We start from the raw sequence: 27,806 nt of genomic DNA, 5'->3' as shown, positions 1-27,806 counted from the left end.
CTATCTAATTACCAGCAGCTGTAATTGCTAGGTAAATCATTATAATCCTAGAATTAGAAGGGTGCTGAGATCCCAGTTCAGACAGCAAAACTCTAAACTTGAGACTGATAGGAAAAGCAGGAAGTCGTATTTTCATTGTAGATGTGTAGTACGAATTCTAATTGTTCTTAATAATAACCCGGAGTAGGATATTAGAGAGTGAAAGCTGAGAGATCTGAGAAGCAGTGCAGTGAGCCACTAGAGAGACCTTTTACCTCTAAGGAGTCCTCAGACGGACTGCCTACTCGGACTGCGTCCTTTGACTGCTTCAGACTGCACCTCAGCCCGCACCAAGCTCTGTCTCTTCGGCCCTTACAGCCCTGTCTCCACCTCCCTAGTTCTGGGATTAAAGGCATAGGATTTCCAAATTTTGGGATTAAAAGTGTGAGCCACCACCGCCTGACCTCTAGTGGTTTAACGCAACACTCTGATCTTCAGGCAAACTGTATTTGCTAAAACATAACAAAATATCACTACATAGATGTTTGTCATAAAAATTAATTTCAGTGACAAAAGTAAGAGCAAATATCAAAATGTGAAACATAATATACTATAATGTTTCATACTAATAATAACAAACTCTGGTTCTCTATAATATATACGTTGAGTAAAATATTTTCTTTACACGAATACTATGTCTTCTTTAAATTTTTATTATTTTTATATTCTTTAAAACAAATGGGGCCAAGCGGTGGTGGCACACACCTTTACTCCTAGCACTTGGGAGACAGAGGCAGGCAGATCTCTCTGAGTTCAAGGCTGCCTGGTCTACAGAGTGAATTCCAGGACAGCCAAGGTTCCATAAAGAAACCCTGTCTCGAAAAACAAAACAAAATTTAAAAAAAAAAACCAGATGGTATGTGTAAAGAACTTTAAAATGTTTCTAAAACTGGAAATTAATTTTCTTTATGTGAAGTGGCTTTTGTTAAATATCATTTTTATTTTTGTTGTTTGGCCTTTTTTATTTATCACTTAAATTTTGCCCTTTTTCCCAGTTTACTATTTTTAATTTTTTAAAATCTTATTTAGGGTGCTGGCTTCCACGCATACCTAGCTTTGTACCCACTCCAAATATGTTTTTTGTATCATGTAGACCTTGGGGACTGACATTTCAGGAGTTCAGCATTCTTGCTAATGGCATTTGGAATTGTAATTTGAGATTATGGCCCCAGTTCAACATTGGCCAAGCAGTTTAGATATATTGTTGATTCAGTTTTAAACTGCCACAATAAAGTGAGATATATAATCCTGTAGTTTTCCAATGCATATAAAAATTTTGTTTCCAAGACAGGAACTCCTGATCCTCCTGCCTCTACCTCCTAAATGCCAGGTTTACAGGCACACACCCCAGCCAATCTAAACTTAATTAATAAACAAAAATTATACATTGAGTAAAATCATTTTTTGCTTTAACACTCACTGTCTTCTTTAAATTTTTATTTTTACATTCTTTAAATGTATACTCTGTTAAGTGTGCAGTAGCTTAAGTCTAAAAGAATTACATAGATTTTTTTATTTAAAAAATACATTATTAAAAGCTAAATAGTGCTATATCTGCCCCTTTATCCAGTGTGGCTGTTTTCCTGGAAGAAGTCTTGCTGAGTTGCTGAAGATTGGAGTGGCTGTAACAGTTTTGTTTTATTTTGTTTTTTTTTTGTTGTTGTTTTTAACATCAGTGATTAACTTTTAGGAATGATCGTCTGTAGCTTGAAATACTAATACTGCTTGGTAGCATAGCACTTCTTCCAATGGAGCTGCTCCCTTCCAGCCATGGATCAGCTAAGCTTCTGTAATAGTCTAAATCTTTCGTTGTCACTATACAGGTTGTATCTCAAGAAGCCACTCCTCGGCCAGGCAGTGGTGGCGCACGCCTTTAATCCCAGCACTCAGGAGGCAGAGACAGGCAGATCTCTGGGAGTCGAGGCCAGCCTAGTCTACAGAGTGAGTTCTAGAACAGGCTCCAAAGCTATAGAGAAACCCTGTCTCCAAAAAAACAGAACAGCCACTCCTCATCTGCTGTTTTATCACGAGGTCACAGTAATCCAGCTACATCCTTAGGCTCCGCACTTTCTTGCTGCTTCTACCACATCTGCAGTCACTTCTGTTGAAGCCTTGAACCCCTCAACGTCATCTGAGACACCTGTTAATATTAATACTTTGATCTCTTCTCATAAATCATGAATCAAAACATCTAAAGTGCCAACTTCTTTCAAAAATGTCATTACATAATTTCCTCAGTCTGTAATGGGAATGGATGCTACAGATTTGTAAAGTGCATTTCTTTAATAATAAGGTTTAAAAGTTGAAGTGATTCCTGGGTCTTCTATATTTGCAGACATGAAAGCAACATTAATTTCATTGTAAATCTCCATTAGAGCTCTTGGGGGACTAGGTGTGTTGCCAATGACCAGTAGAAAAGGTTTACTTATTTATTTATTTATTTATTTATTTATTTATTTATTTATACAGTATTCTGTCTGTGTGTATGACTGCAGGCCAGAAGAGGGCACCAGACCCCATTACAGATGGTTGTGAGCCACTATGTGGTTGCTGGGAATTGAACTCAGGACCTTTGGAAGAGCAGACAATGCTCTTAACCTCTGAGCCATCTCTCCAGCCCCCTAGAAAAAGTTTTTTTAAGTATAAATATAACATGGTATGTCACCATGTTACTCAGGCTCAAGCAATCCTCCTGCCTCAGCACCCGAGACAACAGGAAATACTACTGTGCTGCCTGTTTGCCCTTGGATGTGTGTCCATCCACAGGAACGTGGAGGATGCAACTTTGTACCTATCTCTCCTCTCTATGCTGGGACTGTCTTGTGTGAGCTTGGGCAGAAGCTGTGCATGCTGTCACAACCTCTGGGAGATCACTTGTGCAACTCTCCTTCTGTGCACAGAAGACACTCTTTCCTTCTAGTTATCCACCACTTCAGCTCTGGGGTCACTGCAGAAGTGGAGAGATTGGAAGAACCAGAGGTAGTAGATGATTACTCTGACTTATGTGTGAGGGGGGTGGCAGTTTCTAGATAGGCTCTCTTCATGGCCCAAGCTGTCCTAGAACTCAAAGATCCACCTGCCTCTGCCTCCCTAGTGCTGGGACTCAAGGCATGTGCCACCACCGGCCCAGCTTAACTTCTATTTTTTTTTTTTTTTTTTTGATTTTCAAGACAGGGTTTCTCAGCAACAGCCCTAGCTGTCCAGGAACTAGCCTTTTATTGACTGATTCTTAAATGACCGAGAAGCACTGGCTTCAACTTAGTCATCAGTCATATTAAGCCCCGAACAAGGGAGTCATCCTGTCCTTGGACAAAGCCGGGCACTGGCTTCTGTCTGTGAAAGTTCCAGCTGGGTCTTCTTCAACAGAAGGCTTTCTCAGCTCCCTTTAAACCTGTTGTTTGGTGTGTGTCTACTTCCTCAACAGTCTCAGCTGGACCTTCTGGCAGCTTGCGGCTTATGCACCAGCACTGCCTGTTTCACCTTGCACTTCATGCCTGCCCTGGTTGCTTCCTGTTGCCACGATAAACACCATGACCAAAGCAACTCCGGGAAGGGGAGGGTTTCTTTGGCTCACACTTCCAGGTCACAGTTCATCCCTGAAGGAAGCCAGGGCAGAACACAAGTGAAAAGTTAAGCAGAAGCCATAGAAGAGAAACATTGCTTATGGAACGCTCTGTAGACCAGGCTGGCCTCAGACTCGGATGATCTGCCTGCCTCTGCCTCATGAATGCTGGGATTAAAGGTGTGCGCCACAATACCCAGCAGATGGAGGCAGTCCTTAAACTGAAGTTCCCTCTTTCCAGGTGACTCTAGGTTGTATCAAGTTTACAGTTGAAACTAATCAGGGCAGTGTTATAGAGGTGGCATGGATATCTGTACCTTATTCCTCATGAATCAGAGCTGGGTGCTATACCATACGCCAGTGTTCCCAGTACCCAGTAGAGTGAGGCCAGAGAATTTTCAACCAGGCTAATGAAGAAAGCAAGACCCTGTCTCAAAAAATGAAACACCAAAAACTCCACACTTAAACAAAACTGTCTCATGACCCAGACTCTGTTAACTACAGACTTTGCCCTGTAGCTCTCTCAGATAAATTGTAACTTTATCAAATTGAAGAGATTAGATGTTCTGGATTAGATGCTTAGCTGCCATGATCTGTCCAAACCACCAGATCTTTCTGTAATCCTGGTTTGCTTCCTCATTACACGTGTGTTCTGGGGTGGCACTTTGATTTTACTTCGAGTGTCTGCTTTCTGTAGTGGCATTTCATCTGCATTTTAATAAATAAAGGTTGCCTGAGGACCAGAAAAGTAAAACCACCACATTGGCCAGCCTTACAGACCAGGCAGCAATGACACACACATTTAGTCCCAGTAGCCACACTAGCTTGCCATAGAAACCAGGCAGTAGTGGTGCACACCCTTAATCCCAGAACTAGAGAGGAATATAAAATGGGAAAAGACAGCTCTCGGTCTCATTATGAGATTCCTGGAGGCAGGATCACCCTTTTCAGACTGAGGTCAAGGTAAGAGCCAGTGGCTGGCTGCTTTGCTTTTCTGATCCTCAGGCAAACTTTATTTATTAAAATACAAATGGAATGCCAATACCGCTTTCATTCACAATCAGGCTCCGTGTTTAATGTAGGGATCCGTCCTTCAGCCTGTTGTAGCTCTCAGCTTAGCTTTTCCACCTTAATTTCTAGTTTAAAGTGAGAGATACGCCGTTCTTCGTTTACTTAAACAGGTAGAGGCCACTACAGTGTTATCAGCTGACCTAATTTCAATAGTGTTTGCCCTCAGGGAAAGGGAATGAAATGGAGGAGTAGCTGATGGATTGGGCAGTTCGAACACGTCCATTTACTCCGTTAGCTATGTAAGGGGTCATTGCCCCCCAAACTACTTATAATTACAGCATCAAAGGTCACCATGTGCTGTGTGACTCACCCTACATAGGACACTGATGACAGAAACTGAGTGATTCGGCCCAAGTCTAGCTCAGTGACCCAGAGTTTGACCGAGGTTATTTATAGGCACTACCCACCAGACAGCAGCTTCCCATTCAGAAGTAACTGCTTTTATACCTTGAGGAGGGGGGGGGGGCTCACGAGTGTGTGTGTTGCCTTGTGAGCCCCTGTGTTCGTCTCTGTGCCTCATGAACCCGTCGAACGCTGCCCCCCATTTCCAGAAGAGAATATTAGCAGAGCTAATCCTGTGAGGATTTCTTGTAAGGTAATCATAGTTGTACTGATGACAAGAAGAACAACATCCCGTAATACCATAAGACAATAATGAAAAATTTGAAATACTGAAATTCACCAAAATGTGACACAGTACAACATAAACCCATGCCGTTGGGAAATGGTGCTGGTTGGTACAACATGGAGGATAGCGTTGCAAAACCTTAACACCTCAAAATACACCTATGCCTTTATGCTTCTGGGAACGTATCTAATAAACATGCTTGTATATCTTTTAAATGTTCCTCGTATTGTCTGAGATAATGCCAAGTTTGAAAACAATGTATATCCATCAATAACACACACAACGGAGTGTTATGTACCTATTCCTATATATCCTAGCTAGTAGACAATTCCGTGTGGTACTTTGTCCCTCAGTACCTGACACAGTACTTACTTTCTCTCCCTGTGGTGCTGGATCCTCACAGTGACATGCCAAAGAGTTAACCCTTAACTGTCACTTCCCCACCTTATGTTGAGAGTGGGTGTCTGAACCAGTATAAATTACTTAATTTGGAGGTGGCACCGATTTTTCTGTCCAAGTGCTGAGAGCACTCTATTTTCCTTTGAACTTGAATAATATTCATGAGACAGTCTGGATCATAATTAGTTTTTCCGGGAGCATGGTAAAGCCTTTTAATTTTAGTTTTACATCCCTCTTACTTTGGCTATTCCAAGTATCAGTATTTCTCTGTCGAGAATTACTGTATGCATTAGATCAGTCATCCTTATTTTGACTGACTATGCTGTTTCAAGCGACATCACCTTGGACTTTTCATATTTAAATCTCCCCAAACTGCTGCTCCAGACAGCCCTTCTGCCTGTAGTTATTGGTAATGTAGTTCAAAATTCAGTACATATTTTTTAAAGGTTTATTTATTTTGTATACGACATTCTTTCCATGTATGCCTGCATACCAGAAGAGGGCACCAGATCTCATTATAGATGGCTGTGAGCCACCATGTGGTTGCTGGGAATTGAACTCAGGACCTCTGGAAGAGCAGTCAGTGCTCTTAACCTCTGAGCCATCTCTCCAGTCCCAGCTGTTTTTTCTTAACTCTTGGTGCTTTCAGTTCTTACGATCAGTTGTATGGGGGTATCTTGTTTTTTGTCTCCAAAGCTTTTCAAACCTCTGTTTTACGGAACTAATTTCAACTGGGTTTTTTTTTCCTATTTTTTTTTTTCTGTTATGGCAGTTTCTCCTTTTTCTTGCACAGAGTGCTGCTCTTCCTTGTTATTTGTTTTGTAATTAGTTATTGCTGGATGGAGCTGTTCTGTTCTAGCCTGATCTTTGCTTGAAAGTGATGCAAGCAGAGCACCATAGGCCCTCCCGGTTCACCTGGCTGTTGTAGTCTTTGGGCTCTGGGTGCTGATGTTAGGAGGGTTTGCTGTAGCTGACTGCTTAGTGCTGCTCTAGCTGACTGACTTAGTGCTGCTGTAGCTGACTGACTTAGTGCTGCTGTAGCTGACTGACTTAGTGCTGCTGTGACTGACTGACTTAGTGCTGCTGTAGCTGACTGCTTAGTGCTGCTGTAGCTGACTGCTTAGTGCTGCTGTAGCTGACTGACTTAGTGCTGCTGTAGCTGACTGACTTAGTGCTGCTCTAGCTGACTGCTTAGTGCTGCTGTAGCTGACTGACTTAGTGCTGCTGTAACTGACTGACTTAGTGCTGCTGTAGCTGACTGCTTAGTGCTGCTGTAGCTGACTGACTTAGTGCTGCTGTGACTGACTTAGTGCTGCTGTAGCTGACTGACTTAGTGCTGCTGTAGCTGACTGACTTAGTGCTGCTGTAGCTGACTGCTTAGTGCTGCTGTAGCTGACTGCTTAGTGCTGCTGTAGCTGACTGCTTAGTGCTGCTGTAGCTGACTGACTTAGTGCTGCTGTAGCTGACTGACTTAGTGCTGCTGTAGCTGACTGACTTAGTGCTGCTGTAGCTGACTGACTTAGTGCTGCTGTAGCTGACTGACTTAGTGCTGCTGTGACTGACTTAGTGCTGCTGTAGCTGACTGACTTAGTGCTGCTGTAGCTGACTGACTTAGTGCTGCTGTAGCTGACTGACTTAGTGCTGCTGTAGCTGACTGACTTAGTGCTGCTGTAGCTGACTGACTTAGTGCTGCTGTAGCTGACTGACTTAGTGCTGCTGTAGCTGACTGACTTAGTGCTGCTGTAGCTGACTGACTTAGTGCTGCTGTAGCTGACTGACTTAGTGCTGCTGTAGCTGACTGCTTAGTGCTGCTGTAGCTGACTGACTTAGTGCTGCTGTAGCTGACTGACTTAGTGCTGCTGTAGCTGACTGACTTAGTGCTGCTGTAGCTGACTGACTTAGTGCTGCTGTAGCTGACTGACTTAGTGCTGCTGTAGCTGACTGCTTAGTGCTGCTGTAGCTGACTGACTTAGTGCTGCTGTAGCTGGCTGACTTAGTGCTGCTGTAGCTGGCTGACTTAGTGCTGCTGTAGCTGGCTGACTTAGTGCTGCTGTAGCTGGCTGACTTAGTGCTGCTGTAGCTGGCTGACTTAGTGCTGCTGTAACTGACTAGTGCTGCTGTAACTGACTGCTTAGTGCTGCTGTAACTCAGTGCTGCTGTAACTGATTGCTTGTACGGCGGTTTCCGTTGGTTCTTGAGGCCAGCAAGGCTGAGGGATGATGGGTTTACTTCAGTCTGATGTGTGCCCTGATTCTTTTCTACGTAACCATGCCTTGTGTCTAGGCAAGAATTTTTTTTTTAATGTTCCACAAGCTGTTGTGGGTTTTCGGGCGCCTACCTTGCTTGCCTTTTTAATCCTGCAGTTAAAGTCAAAGGACAGACATTTTAAAAATCAGCTCTCTCGGGCTGGAGAGATGGCTCAGAGGTTAAGAGCACTGACTGCTCTTCCAAAGGTCCTGAGTTCAATTCCCAGCAACCACATGGTGGCTCACAACCATCTGTAATGAGATCTGGTGTCCTCTTCTGGCCTGCAGGCATGGAGGCTGAACTCTGTGTACATAATAAATAAATCTAAAAAAAAAATCAGCTCTCTCGTCAAGGGAGGTGCTGATGTGTGGTGTCAGGGGTCTCCTGAGTGCTGTGTTCCATGCAGACCTTAGGGAAGTTCTGCAAACAAAGTATCTACAGAAGAGCTCCCAGACTTCCACCTATCTAAAGGTGGTTAAAGGTCTGAGAACTGATTCCCCAACTTTAGGTCTTGCTGAATTAGTTCTACACCACTGAGGAATGAGGGCCATTTATAAATTCTTCAGTCAGGTTCTCACAGGCGAAGCCCAGAAAAACTGTAAAGAACTGTAGCCACCATAAATATGTTCCCATTTTTTCAGTTGTCTGTTCTGCTGTCCTGTGATTGGCTCTGGCTTCAAGGATTCGGCAAGTTAGAAGTGAGCTTTTCAGAGCTCACTCAAGTTGCCAAAAATGGATCTATATGAGATTAGAGCACATGCTTATCGGACATGAGTGTCTCCTTAAAATTGATTGTATTTCATCATTATATCTGACATTTATTTATTGACATCAGAACTTTAAGATATGGAATTTTGCATCTGAGATATTTTAATTTTAGAGAAAAGAGTTATGTAAACTATTATTTCACTTTTCCCCAAAGCTTTAAGTACTTTGAAGTAATAGCTCATCTGACATTTTCTCCTCTCTCTTTTGAGACAGGATTACACTGTATTTCTTTGTTTGGCTTGGAATTCCACCTCTTTTACCTGGGTTGTTTGTATTTCTTTAGCTATTGGTGGAATATAATTTTGTATATTCATTGAACTTTTAAAGTTCTTTTGTGAATTGCTTACTGTTTTGCTCTTGATGTTTGAGAGTGTGAGTGTGTTTTTGTGTGTGTCTGTGTCTGTGTGTGTGTGTGTGTGTGCGCGCGCGCATACACACGTGAGTGTGCTCTGACTTGCCTGTATGTTTATATGTGGCAGCCAGAGGTCAAAGCTGAGGGTCCTCCTCTACCACTGTCCACCTTTTCACGACAGGGGTCTCACTGAATCTGGAGCTTGTCATTTTGACCAGACTAGCTGGCTAGTGAACCATTGGGATTAGTCTACCCTGTTCCCACCCCAGATCTGGGGTTACAGGTACAGGCCACCAAGCCCAGCATTTATGTGGGTTCTGCTGTAAGCCGCCATATGGAGAGGACATAGGAAAAGGAACCAAAGACAAGCAAAGCATATGAGACAAGGCTTGGGGATATGCACCAGAAAGGCTCCTACGTGTAACACAAGCATTCCAGAAGGACGGTGGGGAGGGTGACTAACTGCCAAAAGTATAAATAATAAACTTTGTATTTTAAAATGGCAGGATCAATACACTTTGCCTCCCGTTCTTCCTTACTAGTCTTTAGGATGATACTAAGGCAAGCACATAATCAAAGCAAACAACACGTGTGTGTGCGGCCAACAAAACACCAGAAGGCACTCTGGGTACATGAGGGATCTTAGTATTCTTGGAAGACAAAATAACAATAAAAATGTTGGACATTAAAGCAAAATAGAGAACAGGTAGAATATTCACATACAAGCTGCTGTAAGTCATGTAGTCTGTTTCCCCAGGTCTATGGACTAATAATGGTAATTAGTCACTTTCCTACACACACCCAATAGCATGTCAAAAGAATAGCTGATGGTCCCCCTCAGGCAAGGGGAAAAGAGATAACTCAGCAGGGAGGGGTGTGACTCCAAGCCTAAGAACCTAAATTGCATCCTTAGAAACACAGAGAACCAACTCCTGTAAGTTGTCTTCTGACCTCCATGTGTTCCCTCCCCCCCCCCCCCACACACACACACCAGGCACAATAAACAGGGTAACAAAGTTGCCAGAAGAGAAGTGAACAAGTGCTTTGAGGCTCGCTCATGGGACGATGGCTCTCAGAGCAGACCTGCCCTGCTGTAAATGTTGTGACGCACAGGATGGGGTACACTGGCTCCCTCCCTCCCGCAGGAGCACAGGCCCCAGAATTCACGGAATGAGAGTTCCGAGTGTTGGCAGCACTCGGATGTTCAGGTGACACCATCTCTGCACCCCTCCCAGCTGTGGCCAAGAAATTCCATGAACATAATGAAGTGTAATCTGAATTTGCCTCAGAGGAAATCTATAGCTATCATTGTGAAATAAAGGGTCGACCATGAAAGCCTCTAGAAAACATAGTCTGCCCTTCCGGAACAATAAACAGACTCACATGAAAACTGGCATCAATAAACCAGTATTACAAACATTGGAAAAGACCCTTCTCCAGTTCTCTTGTATGAAATCAGAACGAAGCCATTTTAAGACTTCCAGGTACCTTTCCCAAGTGAATTACCTGAGCCTTTTCTTTTGCTAAACAAGGATAAAAACTTGGGATAACATCTAGTCACCAGGGTCTTGGATTCCAGAGAGCTGTTACCTTCTGTGGCAAAAGTGACTTCTCAGGTTGGTAGGACTCATGAGGTAGAAACAGGTTGTCTGGGTAGCTTAGATGTAATCACAAGGATCCTTCAAATGCAGAGAGGGGAGGAAGAGAAGGCAATATGGCGGCAGAAGCAGGTTGAAGGGTGCTGTATTGCTGTTTTTGTGTTCTGGGTCCCCACTTACTCCACTCAGCATGTCCAGACACATTGTCAGTAACTCTCTTATGACTGAGTAATATTTATTACGTAAATATGCCACATTTTCTTTTCCCATCAATTAACGATGAACTGATGACATTTTGGTTTCTTTGCTTGTTTTTTTTTTTTTTCCAAGGCAGGGTTTGTTTCTCTGTGTAATAGCCCTGGCTCTTCTGGAACTCTCTTTGTTGACCAGGCTGGCCTCAAAGTTAAAAAGATCCCCCTACCTCTGCCTCTGCCTCCCAAGTGCTGGTATTAAAGGCCTGAGCCACTTGGCCTGGCTGAACTATTGGCATTTTACATTTTTAAACTTATTGGTGTGTGCATGCATGTACCATGATGGGGGAACAACTTTCAGGAGGCGGGTGTGAGTTCTGGAATTGAACTCTATCCTGAGATATCACGCCGTGACCATACATTTCTGATGACAAAGTTCGCCATCCAGAAGTGACAACAATACCAGCGCTATCGTGTGTGCCCAAACATATGCTATTCCTGTTGTTAGCCATGTTGGGGATTGAACTCACGCAACAGGAGTGATGGGCAAACGCTGAAGCTATAATCTAGCCAGATGGTGGCATTTCTGAAATACCTTAACCATTAATTCTCTGAGTTTTGTATCTGAAAATGCCTTCATTTTTGTTTGCATCTTTGCTTTTTTCTTATTTTAAGATAGTGTCCCACTGTGTAGCCCAGGATAGCCTGGAACTTATGGTATTCCTGCCTCAACCTCTTTTGTTCTTTGATTTCGGTATACACTCCCACAATAGCTTATTTTTAATGGATGGTTTCGTAAATATAGAATTACGCGTCAATGTGGTTTTTCCTTCAAATATCTTAAGTTTAGCTTTCTATTTTACTTAAATTTGCTATTTTATTGAAAACTTAGCTCTCATCTGTATTTTTGTTTCATTGTTTTTCAAGATAAATTTTCTTTTTTTCTTTAAAATATTTATTTATTTATTTATTTATTTATTTATTATGCAGTATTCTGCCTGCATGCACGCCTGCAGGCCAGAAGAGGGCACCAGATCTCATTACAGATGGGTGTGAGCCACCCTGTGGTTACCGGGAATTCAATTCAGGACCTTTAGAAAGCAGGCAGTGCTCTTAACCACTGAGCCATCTCTCCAGCCCTCAAGATAGATTTTCTTATCCAGGCCCAGTGGCTTCTGTCTGTTATCTCATCACTCAGGATGTTGAGGCAGGAGCATCACCATGAGTTAAAGGCCAACTTGGTCAATTAGTGATCAGCCTGAGCTAGAGTGAAAATCTCTATCTCAAAATAATAATAATAATAATAATAATAATAAAGAATAATAAGAATGATTAAACATTTTTCTGTGCTTTGAAAGTGTTTTTCCATCTTTGGATCTAAACAGCTTGTCTATGATGTACCTACTTAAGATTTTATTTGTGTTATTTGTGTTATCCTACCTAGGTTTATCCAGCTCATTGCATTTATACATCATGACTGTCATCCACAAGTTTGAGGGGTATTGTATTTCTCTGGGTGTTTTCTGTCCCACTCTATCTTGTCTTTTTCTTATAGCTTTTCTCTTCCCAATACCTACTTGTCTCTCCTTAAATCTGATCATTTTTATAGTTTCATTTTGAGTCCACTTTTGTTGTATTCCTTCTGTCCATACGTGATTTCAGCCAGATTTATCTGTCTTTTTATTTAGACAGAGTCTCACTGTGTATCCTAGGTCTGCCCAAGTCTCCCAAGTACTGGGATTATAGAGGTGTGTACCACACTGGCTATCTAACCCCTGTTTTAAATATTTATTATTTTATGTGTAGATGTTTTGCCTGCACGTATTATGTGCACCATGTGTGTCTGTATATTTTTATATGCATCACATACATGCCTAGTGCCCCCGGAGGTCAGAAGAGGGCATCAGATTCCCCTGGGACTGGAGGTATACACAGGCAATCATGAGCCACCATGTGGATGCTGGGAATTGAACCTGAACCCTGTGAAGAGCAGCCAGTGCTCTTAACCACCGGGAAATCTCTCTATCCCCTCTACTCATTTTTTTAAAATTTGTATGGGTGTTTTGACAGCATGTATGTCCGTGTACACGTATGCCATGTGCATGCCTGGTGCCCACAGAGACCAGAAGAGGAAATTGACTCCTCTGGGACTGGAGTTATATATGGTTGAGAACTGTCCTGTGGGTGCTGGGAATTAAACCTAGGTCCTCTGGAAGAGTAGCCAGTGCTCTTCCTGAGCCATTTTTTTTAGCCCCCATGTAGTTGATTTTTAATTAGACTACTTGAAGTTTGTAACTGGAATCTCTGACTTGTTTCAATATTTTCTATGATTTATTGATATATACCACATGTTAACTCTTGGTATACATTGGTAAGATCTACTTTTGACACATTTTTTTTTTTTACCTTTTGTGTCATTTTGTTTGAGGAGAATGTCACATCACCTAAAATGGGTGGTTGGGTTGTGGATTGTAGTTTTTAGTTTTTCAGGACTTTATTTTTAATTGGGTTTGATTCTGGACTAGTGGGGATTAAAGTCAGGGCCTCAAACATGTCAGGCAAATACTCTAACCCTGCGTTCTAGCCTTTTTTATGACTTTGGATTTTTAGTGCTTAAAAGGAAGTTTGTATATGATTTTATTTTTTTTAATATTTATTTATTTATTTATTATGTATACAATATTCTGTCTGTATGCCTGAAGGTCAGAAGAGGCGCCAGACCTCTTTACAGATGGTTGTGAGCCACCATGTGGTTGCTGGGAATTGAACTCAGGACTTTTGGAAGAGCAGACAATGCTCTTAACCACTGAGCCCTCTCTCCAGCCCCTGTATATGATTTTAAATATTGCAATCCTACTCTAGTAAATTGGGGTCTGCTGTCTGTCAGGCTGCCTTCCTCTTTTCTCCCTAGCTTTTGTGTTGTGGTAGGCTTTCTTGCTCTTGTTGGCCCTGGGAGTTTAGACATTAGACTACTTTTAACTTAATTAGTAAGTGTTTCCAAATGAAAGGGAAGCGAGTCTGTTTCTTTGCTGACAAGGACAAGCGACTGAGTCACGGACATCTCCGCTCTGTTCCCCCGGCCCACAGGAATACTTTGGGCTTTAGTATCAAGCAATTATTATTGTCTCTCTTTTAAACATCTTTACAAAATGCTTTTCACATTTCATTTTCTTAAATGTAGCTGTGTCATCTCTGTTAAAGCAACCACCCATCAAGTTTATGATGATGGCTTACAGTGTCTGTCCCTTTCTTAATAACATGTCTCCTCCATATCTAAGGTTTTCATTTCTGTTGTCTTATGGATATTACAGTATTTATTTAATATTTAAAGATGTGCATGTATCTGAATCTCTACATATCTAAAATGTTAAGTTATATTCATCTAACATCTTTTGTAAATATATTTAAAATGTATATATGTATGCAAATTTCATTCTTCAGTATGCTGCAAAAATTAAAAATTAGAGGGAGTAATAAACTAAGAAATGTTTGCTATTAGATATTGATTAAATAGAATTCTTTCCAGTCATAACTATAGAATAACAATTTTAACACTTTTGCTTCATAACAAAAGTACAAGTAATATTAATCTTTTTATCTCTCTCTTTCTATAGTTGTAATTATAGAAAAAACCTAGATCATATAAAGCAAGCATTATCATGTTTATATTTGATATCAATTTTGGTTTGTCAATTAAATACTGACAAGCCAGCTAGGTGTCAGTCTTGTAAGTTTTTAAATGTAATTTTTTAGTCTGTTGGTAAGTTTTTAAAAGAAGCTTAATCTTAGTGTGTTTTAGTTACTCCATGGATTCCTGTGGGCAGCTCAGAGCAGAAGATAAGCAGTCGGTGATGAACAGAATGCAGAAGAAGTACTGGAAGACTAAACAGGTCTTTATCAAAGCCACAGGAAAGAAGGAAGACGAGCATGTGGTTGCATCTGATGCAGAACTGGATGCTAAGCTTGAGGTAAATGTGAAGACTGTGTATTGTGTGGAACTGGTTATTATCTGGGACTCCAAGGGAGATTATCGCAAACATGCACACCAAGGAGTTTAAGGAGCGTCTTAGGGTTGCTGCTGCTGTGATGAAACACCATGACCAAGAGCAAGTTGGGGAGGAGAGATTTGACTTAGACTTCCGTTATTCTCTTCCACATCTGTAGTCCGTCATTGAAGGAAGTCAGAACAGAAACCCAGACAGGGAAGGGTCCTCAGGCCGAGCTACTTACTGGCTTGTTCCCCATAGCTTGCTCAGCCAGCTTTCCTACAGAATTCAGGACTGCCAGCCCAGGGATGGCTCCACCCACAGTGGAGAAGTCCTGTCTTGAAAAAGCAGGAAATGAAAAGAAGCATTTGCTATTTATTTGTGTTGCAGAGTAATCCTTGTGATTCATGTGTGGGGATGTGAGCAGACCGCTGTAGCAACACTCAGAACTGTTTACACACACAATCCCACAGAAGGAACTATTTCTGTGTTGTTTTATATGGTTAGGCACTCTATAACATTTTATTGTAATGCTGACCATTACACATATTGGCAATCAGCTATGTTCTTCCATATTTATACTATTTTTCTTAAAAACTGAAAAAATTCTAGGCTTGATGGCTCATATATAATCCTAGCACTTGGGAGTTGGAGGCAGGAGGATGAGGAACTTAAGGTCATCCTCAGCTATCTAGTGAGCTCAAGGCCATCCTGGGCTGCATAAGACCCCTCCCCCATCTCCAAAAAACATAAGTAAAAAGTAAAATTCGTCATGAAAATAACATACAGTAGTAGGAAGTCTTGCAGGACTGTGGGAACCTCCTGCCGTAATCACCTCATCTTGATGGGCAGTCTGTTTGTATCATTTTGTAATCTTTCATGCATTGAAATTTGATTTTTGTTTTTTATTTAGTTTACATGTATGGTAAGTGTTTTGCCTCCATGTGTGTCTTTGCACCACATGCCTGGGGAAGCCAGAAGAGGGCGTCAGATCCCCTGGAACTGAAGTTACAGATGGTGCTGGGAGGTGAACCGGGTCCTCTAGAAAAGCAGCCAGTTTTTTTATTTGTTTTCAACTGCTGAGCCATCTCTCCAGCCCCTGAAAACTGAGGGTTTTTGTTACAAAGCTTTTTATTATTATTATTATTTATTTATTATGTATACAATATTCTTTCTGTGTGTATGCCTGCAGGCCAGAAGAGGGCACCAGACCTCATTACAGATGGTTGTGAGCCACCATGTGGTTGCTGGGAATTGAACTCAGGACCTCTGGAAGAGCAGGCAATGCTCTTAACCTCTGAGCCATCTCTCCAGCCCCAAAAACTGAGTTTTATATGGCCATGACCAGATGCCAAATCTAATTCATTATCAAGCACATCTAAAGTTATTATTATTCCTCCAGCGACTCTTATAAATACTCCCCAGGTTTAATCATACATTAGCAGTGACGCTCCCTAGTGATGTTGAGAACGTAATAATCTGAGGGTGGAACTTCCCATCTAGAAACGTCAGGGTCCTTTGGACAGTTCACGGAATTTCTTCAGCTTAAGACCGGGTAAGAGGAGATCACTCTGAAATCCACATAGGAAAGTTTATGTATGAAGAGTTGCACCAGGTATATGGCTTCATCTTGTGGGCTTAACTTTGAAGTCAGAGTTCACCAGATATTTTCTTAATTTTCTGTTTCTGATTAACTACAGTAGCAAAGAGGGGAAATTCCAAACAAAAATAACCCAAAAGCAAGCTTTTGTAGTTTTAATAATTTATTTTCAAATAATTTTCTTTGGCAGTTCTGGGTTGAACCCATGCATGGGAGGCAAGTGCTCAACCACTAAGCCACATCCCAGCCTTTTCCAAAAGCAGTTTGTATTTGGTGTCATGATATTCTTTTTATTCTTAACTCAGTTTAACTGATACATTAAAACATAAGAGTTTAATGGAGAGAGGGCTGGAGAAAACTCAGCAGTTAAGAGCACCGGCTGCTTTACAGAGGACCCAGGTTTGATTACCAGCACCCACAGTCTCGGGATCAGACACCCTCTTGTGGCCTGCAGCAGCACCAGACAAGCATGTGGTTAGAGACACACCTTCAGGCAAAACACATAACACATAAAAATAAAGATAAATCTTTTTATAAAGTGGATACCATGAAACCTTCAATCCATATATCTGATAGTTAATGTTTTAGTTACACAGCTCAAACATGTGGTGTTTCTTTACGGTGAGAACTTCCAGAATTCTTGCCACTTTTAGAATTTATACCACATTGTGTCATCTTGACTCAAAGCACAGCAGAAGTTAAACTTTTAGAATTCTATAAACTTGCATGTGCTGCTTTACGTGTGGTGGCTATGCGTGACCACAGTATAGGGCTCCTCCCCCTCTGCTGCCATCACAGGCTGTACCACTACGCCTGTCCCATACATTCTTTTTGTTACCGTCGTTTTGTTTCTGGGTTGTTTTTTTTTTTTTTTTTTTTTTGAGACAGGGTTTCTCTTTGTTGCCCTGGCTGTCCTGGAACTCACTCAGTAGACCAGGCTGCCTCTGCCTCTGTAGTGCTGGGATTAAAAGCATCTGCCACCACTGCCCAGCCCAATACATCCTTTTTTTTTTTTTTCCGAGGCAGGGTTTCTCTGTGGCTTTGGAGCCTGTCCTGGAACTAGCTCTGTAGACCAGGCTGGTCTCGAACTCACAGAGATCCGCCTGCCTCTGCCTCCCGAGTGCTGGGCGTGCACTACCATCGCCCGGCTACATCTTTTTTTTTTTTTTGTAATAAACTTATTGGACTGTTTTGCTTTGACACTATTAGAAAAAGCCTCATATTGAGCATCACCTGTTTCTAAAGTACTCTCTTTTTCCTGTGTTGTTGAAATTGTTTATATTGTATATAACTTTCTCATGTTCAGATAATTGGGAGCAGAAGGGAGAACAAATTCTATAGATAAATTCCACACATTTATCTCTTTTTATCCATGTGCTTTCTATATCAATGATAAAACTAAGCCTGAAGTACATCCCAGTCAATAAAAATAGACATGGTATTTATGAAATGGACATAATTAACATATGTTTAAGAGAGGTACATCACAGCCTCTATATTGATAAATTGACATAATTTATGAAGTAAACCCAATAGATACTTTTATGCAAATGTTCTCATTTTGAAGTGCTAAAAGTTGTATTTGTTTATTGCTCTTTAAATTGTCCTAATAAAATTTATTTTTCAAGGTTTTTCACTCCATCCAGGAGACATGCAATGAACTTCTGAAGATAGTTGAGAAATATCAGCTAAGACTCAATGGTATGACATCATAGCTATCCGATAATTCCCATTTAAAATAATGATTGTTGGTATGCATTTTTGAAAATGAGCACTTAATGGTAAAGTAGTTGTTTATCAAGCTATTTAGTGAGGTTTTATTTAAAAAAAAATATGAATACTGACAGTGACCTGTTCTCAAATCCCCAGTGTCCATCTTTTCCTTTTTACTTCATTAAATCCCTTAACCCAGACTCACTTTCTACTCTGGTTTTACTCTTGGTGAACTTTAAGGTTTGTTCCATCTTTCAAAACCTCTTTTGGCCCCTGTAGATTTTACAATCAGTACCTCATTCTTTTTTTTCTCTCACAGGAACGTTTGATAATGTTGTTTGTATGCTCTGTAGCCCAAGCTGGCCTGGAATCCTCCTGCCTCCGCCTTCCTGACCGCTCAGTTTCCAGGCAGATCCCCCCGCACTTGTCTTTTTTCCTTCTGCTCTTTCCTCTCCTCCAGCATCTCTTGTCAAGGTCACAGGAAGGAAAAGCCAGTTCTCATCCCCATGGCTGATTACCCCCTCCTCAGTTCCCCTCCTTTATTCCGCTCCCACAAGCCCACCCCGCTGTGGTCTTCCTCTTCAACTTCATTCAGCATCCTGCCTTTGGCAGGCTCTTCTCTGTCCCCGACCACTTCCGATTGGAACTTGGCCATTGAATTTCTTTCTCTACTTCAATTATAGTGGCTTACTAGATGTGGCTACCTCTCTGATCTCATGTCCTGAAACCCTTTCACTGAATTGTGTCGCTCTCTTTTACGACAGGCATATCTGCATCATATGCTCCCTAACTTTCCTTAGACTTTCCTCAAAGGCCATCGTTTTGACGAGGCCTTCCCTTAATCCCCATACCTAAATTCAAATTCCCTCTCCTTTATAACTCCCCTGTGCTCTTATAATATTCAGCATTCTGTATATTCTCTCTATTGCTTCTTTTTACACCTAGAATGTGCTCTTCTTTTAACTTTCCTATTATTTACTAATTACTTCTTGCTTGAGGTTATGTTATACACATGTCAGGGCATGCAGTCAGAGGACACTTTGTGAGAGCCAATTCTTTCTTTCCATCATGTGGACTCTGGGGACCAAAGCTCAGGTCACAGGCTTGGTGGTAAGTGCCATTACCCACTGAGCCACTGTGCTGGATCTGATAATGCAGTACTGCCTACACTGGATGCTGTCTTAGGGTTTTATTGCTGTGAAGAGACACCATGACAACTCTTATAAAGAAAAAATGTTTAAATGGAGCGGGGGGGACTGGTTTACAGTTCAAAATTTAAGTCTATTACCATCATGGCAGAAAGTATGGTGGCGCCGGGCAGTGGTGGCGCACGCCTTTAATCCCAGCACTCGGGAGGCAGAGGCAGGCGGATCTCTGTGAGTTCGAGGCCAGCCTGGTCTACAAGAGATAGTTCCAGGGCAGGAACCAAAAGCTACGGAGAAACCCTGTCTCGAAAGAAAAAAGAAAAAGAAAAAAGAAAAAAAAAACAAACAGAAAGTATGGTGGCATGAAAGTATGGTGCTGGAGAGGGAGCTGAGAGTTCTACATCTGGATCCACTCTGTGGTGAGGAACAATGTAGTCTGACACTTTTGTAAAGTGTAATAATAATGAGTTCCAGGCTGGGTATAGTGGTGCACACCTTTAATTCCAGCACTTGGGAGGCAGAGGCAGGTGGATCTCTGAGTTCCAGGAAAGCCAGGGTTCTGTAGGGGAGACTGTCTCAAAAACAAACAAAAATGTATTCCTAGAAACAACATGCAAGCCAGGCAATCCCAGTGCTTAAAAGACTGAGGCAGGAAGATCACGACCTGGAGGCCAACCTGGGCTACACAGGGAGCCAAGGCTATCCTATGCATACTAAGACCCTGTCTCAGAGCCAGGCGATGGTGGTGTGTACATTTAATTTCTAGCACTCACTGGGCAGAAGCAGGCGGACGTCTGTGAATTCAAAGCTAACGAGGTCTATAGAGTGAGTTCCAGGACAGCCAGGGCTACACAGAGAAACCCTGTCTCAAAAGCAAAAACAAATCCAAAAAAACCAAAACCTAAGCTTACTTCTGTGTACACATGGGGCCTCACGTGTGCAGAACACATGTTTCGAGTTCCACCCACTCTTAGCCCGGCCCCGCTGTTTTTGTTTTTTGTTAGCTATGACAGATATGAAAGTAGTCAGATTAGTCAAAGTCTGTTTTTCCTCCATCTCTTCTCACATCAAGCAGCACACTCTGGACCATCCCTTCATGGTCCATGCTGGGTGGTAATGCACCAGGTGACATCAGGACTGTAGATGTTTGTGGGTCTAAGATCGGGAGCACTGGGAAAAAAACCAGAGTGGGAACCAAGACAATTCAATTTCAAACAAGAAACAAATACTTTGTATAAAAAAAGCAACCATCCTGTGGTGTGTATGTGTGTGTGTGTGTGTGTGTGTATATGTGTGTGTGTGCACGCGTGTGTGTGTCTGCCATAGCACGTGTGTGCAGGGTCAGTTCTCTCCTTCCACATGTGGGTCCCAAGGATTGAACTCAAGCCGTCAGCATTGGTGGCCCCTTTACCTGTAGAATCGTGTCTCCTGCCTAGTGTATGTTTTAAGAAAACGATGAAACGAAGCAATGAACTAAACTGTGATTTTTTTTTCTCTAGTTATATCAGAGGAAGAAAATGAACTCGGGCTCTTTTTAAAGTTCCAAGCAGAACGGGACACCACTCAAGCTGGTAAAATGATGAACGCAGCTGGCAAGGCTCTGTGCTCTTCAGCCAAGCAAAGGTTCACCCGGCTTTTCCTCCTTCACTGTCGTCGCATCTGCTTGTGACGCGTGTGCTCAGTTCCCACAGTTAGCAAAGAGAGCTTGTAATAAGGCATTCACGAGAAATGTGTTTGGGGAGATATATTTTATGCCTAGCTTTTAATTATTCATTTGCACTCAAAAGAATTACTTAAAAATTAATGTTCTTCGTTGCCTGATCCCTAAAAGCAGCATTTAGAGCTACCTTTCTATTTCTCAAATGGTTTACTATAATAGAGTCACAGAATGGTTAATATTTAAAATACGTGTTACTGTTTTTTCCCTTTCTGTTTTCTGGGATGCTGACAGTCACCCCCGGGCCTCATGCAGCCCAGTGGACACAGGAACCTTGCACTACACCTTCCTCAAGTCACTTTTAAAAAAATATATATATATATCTATTATGTATACAATATTCTGTCTGTGTGTATGCCTGCAGACCAGAAGAGGGCACCAGACCCCATAACAGATGGTTGTGAGCCACCGTGTGGATGTTGGGAATTGAACTCAGGACCTTTGGAAGAGCAGGCAATGCTCTTATCCTCTGAGCCATCTCTCCAGCCCCTCAAGTCACTTTTGTTGACATATACTATCTATGATAAAAAAAAATTTAAAAAGTTTCAATTTAATTATTATTTTTTTTTTTAGAAAAGGTCACTATGTATCCCAGGCTAGCCTTGAACTCATAAATACTCATCTGCCTCTGCCTCCCCGTGTGCTTGGATTAAAGACCTGTCCCACCAAACCCAGCCTGGTTTTTCTTCTTTCTTAACTATATGCTTTCTACTTATTATTTCACTGTGTTTAGCATAAAGATCTGTATTACAAAGACTACCTCATACACACACACACACACACACACACACACACACACACACACACATTCTCTAGATACAGCTCAAATCCTTGTAATACAGAAAGAATGAGAACACTGACCTCATCGGGTTCTGCAGTGTGATGTCTGGCCCAACTTTATTCTGCAGTGCTGTATTAGTGTAGAAATCCTCCTTAAAAGAATTGAGCCACTGTATTGAAAGCAGCCTTAGCATAGCTGGGTTTGATTTGTGCTCCTTACACACCTGTGTTCATGTCCTCAGCTGTCAAGAACTGTATCCTCCTCAGTTCTCTTAGCATTTTAATATAACCTTTAAAGCCCTGCTTCTCCCTACACTTGCCAACTGAGCGCTCTGTGAGGAGTCCTTTGTGGTCTCAGAACTCTTTTTAGATGGTAGCGTGCCTGCTGGGTTATTTATCTGGATCAACACCCGCAATGCTACCAAGTCATATTTCCTAAAGTTAAAAGGGGTGGACCTGTAGGAACATCTCTCCTAGAAACTCAGTCTGCTTTCTCAATCTTGTAGGCATGCTTGTGACTCATCATCGTGGTAAATACATGTTGCAATGTGTCTAGAATTTTGTTTACAGATGTGCAATCCTCTGATCTTTACCTCTCTACTATTAGATTGGCCTTGTGCACTCCCCTGTCTCGTCTTAAGCAAGAAGTAGCAACGTTCAGCCAGAGGGCCGTTTCTGACACTTTGATGACCATTAATCGTATGGAGCAGGCTCGCACGGAATACAGAGGAGCCCTGCTGTGGATGAAGGATGCATCCCAGGAGCTCGACCCAGACACCTTAAAACAAATGGAAAAGTTTAGAAAAGTAAGAAAATGTATCCCTTTCCTTTCTTTTGGGTCTCTTCATGTCTCTTTTGTATGTGGGTGCTTCTGTTTGCGTGTCTGCACACCGGAAGAGGGCACTGGATCCCATTAGAGATGGCTGTGCGGCCTCCAGAAGAGCAGAGCAGCCATCTCTCCAGCCCTCCTTTTCTTGACACTAACATAGAGAACTAATGCAGAATAATTTAACAGTGATAATAAAATATTAGCCTTTTTTTAAAAAATAAGATCTCATTGTCTAACCCAGGCTGGGCAGGAATGCACACTCCTGCCTAGTTTCCCGAGAGCCGAGACTACAGGTGTACACACTGCACGCGATAGGGTGGTGGTGGTGGTGGTGGTGTGTTCTCAGCTGTAAACGATGACATAACTCTAGCAAGCACAGCTCACTGGCTCCTGTCAGCAGTCCTGTGAAATAAGTGCTCCTCCTGCAGCCAGAGCAGCCTCTAGTCCTACTCCCTGGTAACCCTTGACGACAGCATTTAGTTCCTGAGCGTGTCTGGACAGCACTGAGAAAGCTCTGGAGCGCTGAATTCCGTATTTTCAGACTGTTACATGTACATAAGACAAAAGTACAGATTCCTGTCTGTCCCCTTTCCGAATCCTGCAGAGGTCTGGCCCTTCATCCCCCGCACAGCTTTCCGACACTTGACCCCTCTCACCAAGGCCCTGCTCCTCTGAGCCTTGCCCCTTGTCCTGGGCCACTCGCCCCAAGAGTCTTAGTGTAGCTGTCCCCTCCTTCCTGTGCAAACTTTACCCCAGCTCGCCAAGGGCCTTCCTGGTGGTTCAATGGTCGTTCAAATTCTGTTCACGTCTTCAGTATGTTTCCAGGCTCAGAGTCCCTCCTGCAGAGATTTCCCTTTTCTCTGCCCCTCCCTGCCTGACAGCGGTGAGGTGAACACATGTTTTGTTTGTCACCAAAGCTCAGTTTTCAGAATGGTGCTTCATATACTGGACAACTTGTAAATTTTAGTTAAGTCAATGAATAAACATTTCAAAGTCAGTGTTTATGTTGTCCGATGACATTTATTAAGAAACAATTTAAATCTATAAATACCTCAATGATTTAGAAATAGTAATGCCTCCCAACATTTGACCATATCTTCTACTTCTTCTTCTAAATTTATTATTTTATTTATTGCTTGTGAAATGCACATATATCACTAGAATATGCTTTTCCCTAAAACTTTTTATTACATTTATTCATTTATGTTGTATGTGTGAGAACACATGCCACAGCATACATGTCATTGACATAGGACAACTGGGAGTTGGTTCTCTCCTTCTACTGTGTGGGTCCCGAGGACCAAACTCAAGTCACCAGGCTTGGTGGCAAGTGCGTTTACCCACTGAGCCACCTCCTTAGCCCTTCCAAATTTTGTTTCTACTCTTACTATATACAGTACATATCCTAAACATCTCAAGCATCTATTTTTATCTGGGGCACTTGTTTTCTTCTTAACCAAATGATTTTCCAGTAGTTAGCTATCGGATGCCAGGGAAGTGACTCTGAGGGTTGGAGCGCCCACCTCCAAGTCTGAGAACTTGAATTCCATCCTCAGAACCCACATAGTGAAAGGAGACAAACAAACTCCCACATGCTGTTCTCTGACCTCCACACACACATGCCCCCTGCTACACAAATGAGCAAATATATAAAAGATAAATATAAGAAAGAATTGCCTACAATTGTCAAAAAGTAGCTAAAGTCTCTCTCACTAATCACGGAATGATAATGACAGAGAAAGAAACTGTTACAATCCCGTGTTCTGGAGAAACTAATTTCAGGCCCATTAGATTTCCATTTTTTGGTACTGGTAATAATGGACATTTTTGTGATTGCAGGTACAGATCCAAGTGAGAAATAGCAAAGGTTCTTTTGACAAGTTAAAGATGGATGTCTGTCAGAAAGTGGATCTGCTTGGAGCCAGTCGCTGCAATATGCTGTCTCATTCTCTCACTACTTACCAGGTAACCCCCCACACACTCATGGTCAGCACGTTCTCGCAGAGGAGAAGTAGTGGGATTCCTTTTTACAAGTTCTCTAATGGTACAAGAAAATTGATGTCATTGGTCAGGTTCCAGTGACAGTTGTAAATGAGACAGAGAACCAACCATAAGGCTCTGACTGCGAGAGACACTGTCCTCTTTGGGGTCCTAGCAGAAAGACTTAGAGACTTTCTGAGGTCGAAAGTGGGCACGGTAAACCAGGCAGTGGTGGCGCAAGTCTTTAATCCCAGCACTTGGGAGGTAGAGGCAGACCAATCTCTGAGTTAGTGACCAACCTGGTCTATAAATTGAGTTCCAGGACAGCTGGGGCCACACAGAGAAACCCTGTCTCAAAAAAAGAAAATTAAATTAAAATTAAAAAAAAAATTTAAAAAAGGAAAAGAAAGGAAAAATGGTGAGGAGGTGAAATTTAAGGCTCATAAACTCTGGTTACATATACTTTTGTTTGAGGCAGTGATAATGTAGGTGCAGCCAGCTGTAGGGGCAGCCAGGTAATCTTAGCGTTCCAGAGCACAGGCAGGAGGACTGAGGGTTCACATCCAGACTCCGTCACCAAACTAAACAAAAAAGCAAAAAGAACACCATAGTCCAAAAAGGTTGAAAACTTTTGTATCAAGTAAAGAAAATGAAGCAAGGTTCATTTGTGATGGCTCACGCCTTTAATTTCAGGAGACAGAGGCAGGCGAATCTCTGAGTTTGCAGCTAACCTGGTCCACAAAGCAAATTCTAGGGCAGCCAGAGCTGTTACACAGAGAAACCCTGTCTCAACAAACCTAAATAAATAAACAGATAGATAGATAAATAAAATGAAACCAATGACAATTAAGTAAATGATAATTTGGGCTTAAAAACCTAAGTTAGCCCAGTCGAGATCATGTACTCCTTTGATCTGCCGTCCGACGTGACTAAATTCTCAAGTCTCACCTGTAGCGAAATTTTCCTTAGGCGGCCAACCAGCTCCCAAATAAAGACAGAGACTTAATATTAATTAGGAAGGCTCAGCTTTAGGCTTGCTCCACCTGCTCCTTTAACTTAATTTAACCTCTTTCTATTCATCTATGTTTTGCCTCGGGGCTTTTACCTTTCTTTCATTCTGTATATCCTGCTTTTCCTGCTTCTTCCATGTCTGTCTGTCTGGCCCCTGCCATCTCTTTTTCTTTCTTCCCCTGAGCCTAAACTCCTCCTACTTACTCTCCCTGCCCAGAAGTCCCACCTATATCTCTTCCCTTGCTATTGGTCATTGTGCTTTTTATTAGACCAATCAGGTGACTTAGACAGGCAAGGTTGTTAAACAAATGCAACACATCTTTATATAGTTAAACAAATGTAACACATCTTTATATATTAAACAAATGCAATACATCTTTACATAGTTAAACAAATATTCTAAACATAAACAAATGTAACACATCTTTGCATGGTTAAGCAAATACAAGACATATTTACATAATTAAACAAATATTCCACAACATAAACAAATGCAACACATCTTTGCATTGTTAAACAAATACCCCAACGTGAATTATGTTGCCCTAAAGTCACGTGAATAATCTACTATGAATGCTGGCTATTTACAAGTAGTAGTTGCTGAGGTTGCTGTGTATTTGAAAACAGCAAGTAGAAACTGTATTTGAATAAGGAAGGAATAGTGGAAGGAGGTGGTTATTCATTGCTGTCTTAAAGCAATATGCTTAATTCCATTTAGTGCTGTGGAATTCAAGACTCAAGAAAAGATGAGGTGAAACGAAAGCCTTGACGATCTGTAGTTCAACAGCTAATAGCTCGGTGCTTCTCTGTTCTCGCTATTCAGCCTTTGTCTTGAGACAGGAATCTTGAAGCAACAAGAAAGATTACAAATTACCTGAGTTAGCTAAGTAACACATTTTGAAGGGTCAAGTCTTTCTTGAAGCCTTAATGAAAGGCCAAATTCAGTAGGAAATATTCTCTGTAATGAAAAGATTCTTATAGGTGGCAAACACCTTTAATACTAGCCCTCAGGAGACAGAGGCAGGTGGATCTCCGAGTTCTAGACCAGCCTGGTCTATAGAGCTAGTTCCAGGCCAGTCAAGGTTACATAGTAAGACCCTGTCTCACAAACCAAAACAAAACATTCAAAAAAAAAAAGATTCTCATGGGCCAAGATGGCCCAACATGTGAAGATGCTTGCTCTCAGGCATGATGACCTGAATTTGATCCCTGGGACCCACATGGTAGGGGAGAACCAACTCCCTCAAGGTGTTCTCTGACCTCTGTAAGCACACACACATAAATGCTTATATATGCTAACATAAAGATTACACACATGGAGATTCATTTTCTTATGCCTTTGGAGTACATTGGTTTTCTTTCTCTTATTATGAGCTATAGTCCTTCTCTGGTATATGTCTATGCAGACTCGGGTGCTAACCTTAGTGGAGAACTGTGAGCCATAGTTCCTTCTGTTCCCCATACTTGGGCAGTTTGATCAGTTCCTGTCTGCTGTTGAACACTATAGCCTCAAACAGTCTCAGAAGGGGCAGGACTGTAGTGTTCTCTTTCCTTTTTCCGCAGAGAACATTGCTTGGGTTCTGGGAGAAAACAGCTCAAATGATGTCCCAAATCCAGGAGGCCTATGCTGACTTTCATCCATATGACTTCGTCGCTCTCAAGGTATGTCTCCTGGGTTCACTTCTTCAGCTGTATCACACTTTATTAGGTAATAACACCGAAACTGCCCTTAGCTAAGCTAAGTTCCAAATTCATGAAACCTTGGGAAACATTTTCCCCTCTCTTTAGGATCTGTACCCTCTAGGTTCTGAAGTCACCAGTTGCACTAAAATACACAGGGACCTTGCACGCTGAGGTACTGGTGTGACAGGAGAGGGAAGGAGAGTAGAAACACAGGAGACGCGGGGCTGGAGGCAGTGACTCAGTAATATATATATGGAAGGAAGGGAGGGAAGGAAAGAAAGAAGAAGAAAGGGAGGGAAGAAAAGAGAAAAGAAAGAGAGAAAGGAAGGAAAGAAAGAAAAGAAAAGAAAAGAAAAGAAAAGAAAAGAAAAGAGTTCAGCTCTTGCAGAGGACCCAAGTTTGGTTCCCAGCATCCATGTTGGGTGGCTCACAGCTTCCTATAACTCCAGCAGCTTTGGGGCCTGACATCATATTCTTCTAGGCTCTGTGGCATCTGCACACACAATT

The 27,806-nt window shown here is 42.0% G+C and overlaps 1 protein-coding gene across 9 annotated transcripts in view; it reads left to right on the top strand.

Annotated features, from left to right (window-relative positions):
- LOC121445123 (islet cell autoantigen 1-like protein) overlaps positions 1–27,806 on the top strand; it is a 47,761-nt gene that overhangs the window by 1,072 nt on the left and 18,883 nt on the right. For 3 of the 9 annotated variants that reach the window (XM_041647125.1, XM_041647124.1, XM_041647127.1), the window contains exons 2-7: positions 14,655–14,823; positions 18,070–18,142; positions 20,799–20,922; positions 22,404–22,602; positions 24,465–24,590; positions 27,180–27,278. In XM_041647125.1, the coding sequence (XP_041503059.1) occupies positions 14,662–14,823; positions 18,070–18,142; positions 20,799–20,922; positions 22,404–22,602; positions 24,465–24,590; positions 27,180–27,278 (783 nt within the window). In that variant the 5' untranslated portion in view covers positions 14,655–14,661. Of the gene's footprint in view, positions 1–12,306; positions 12,355–12,529; positions 12,604–14,644; positions 14,824–18,069; positions 18,143–20,798; positions 20,923–22,403; positions 22,603–24,464; positions 24,591–27,179; positions 27,279–27,806 lie in introns of those variants that run through there. The other 6 variants (XM_041647129.1, XM_041647120.1, XM_041647121.1 and 3 more) reach the window with 4 other exon arrangements.

Source organism: Microtus oregoni, unplaced genomic scaffold (assembly GCF_018167655.1).
Source record: "Microtus oregoni isolate MIOR12 unplaced genomic scaffold, Mior012 000160F_ref0000428, whole genome shotgun sequence".
NCBI lineage: Eukaryota > Metazoa > Chordata > Mammalia > Rodentia > Cricetidae > Microtus > Microtus oregoni.
Note: the sequence above shows the minus strand (reverse complement) of the source record. Positions and strands in the feature narration are given on the sequence as shown.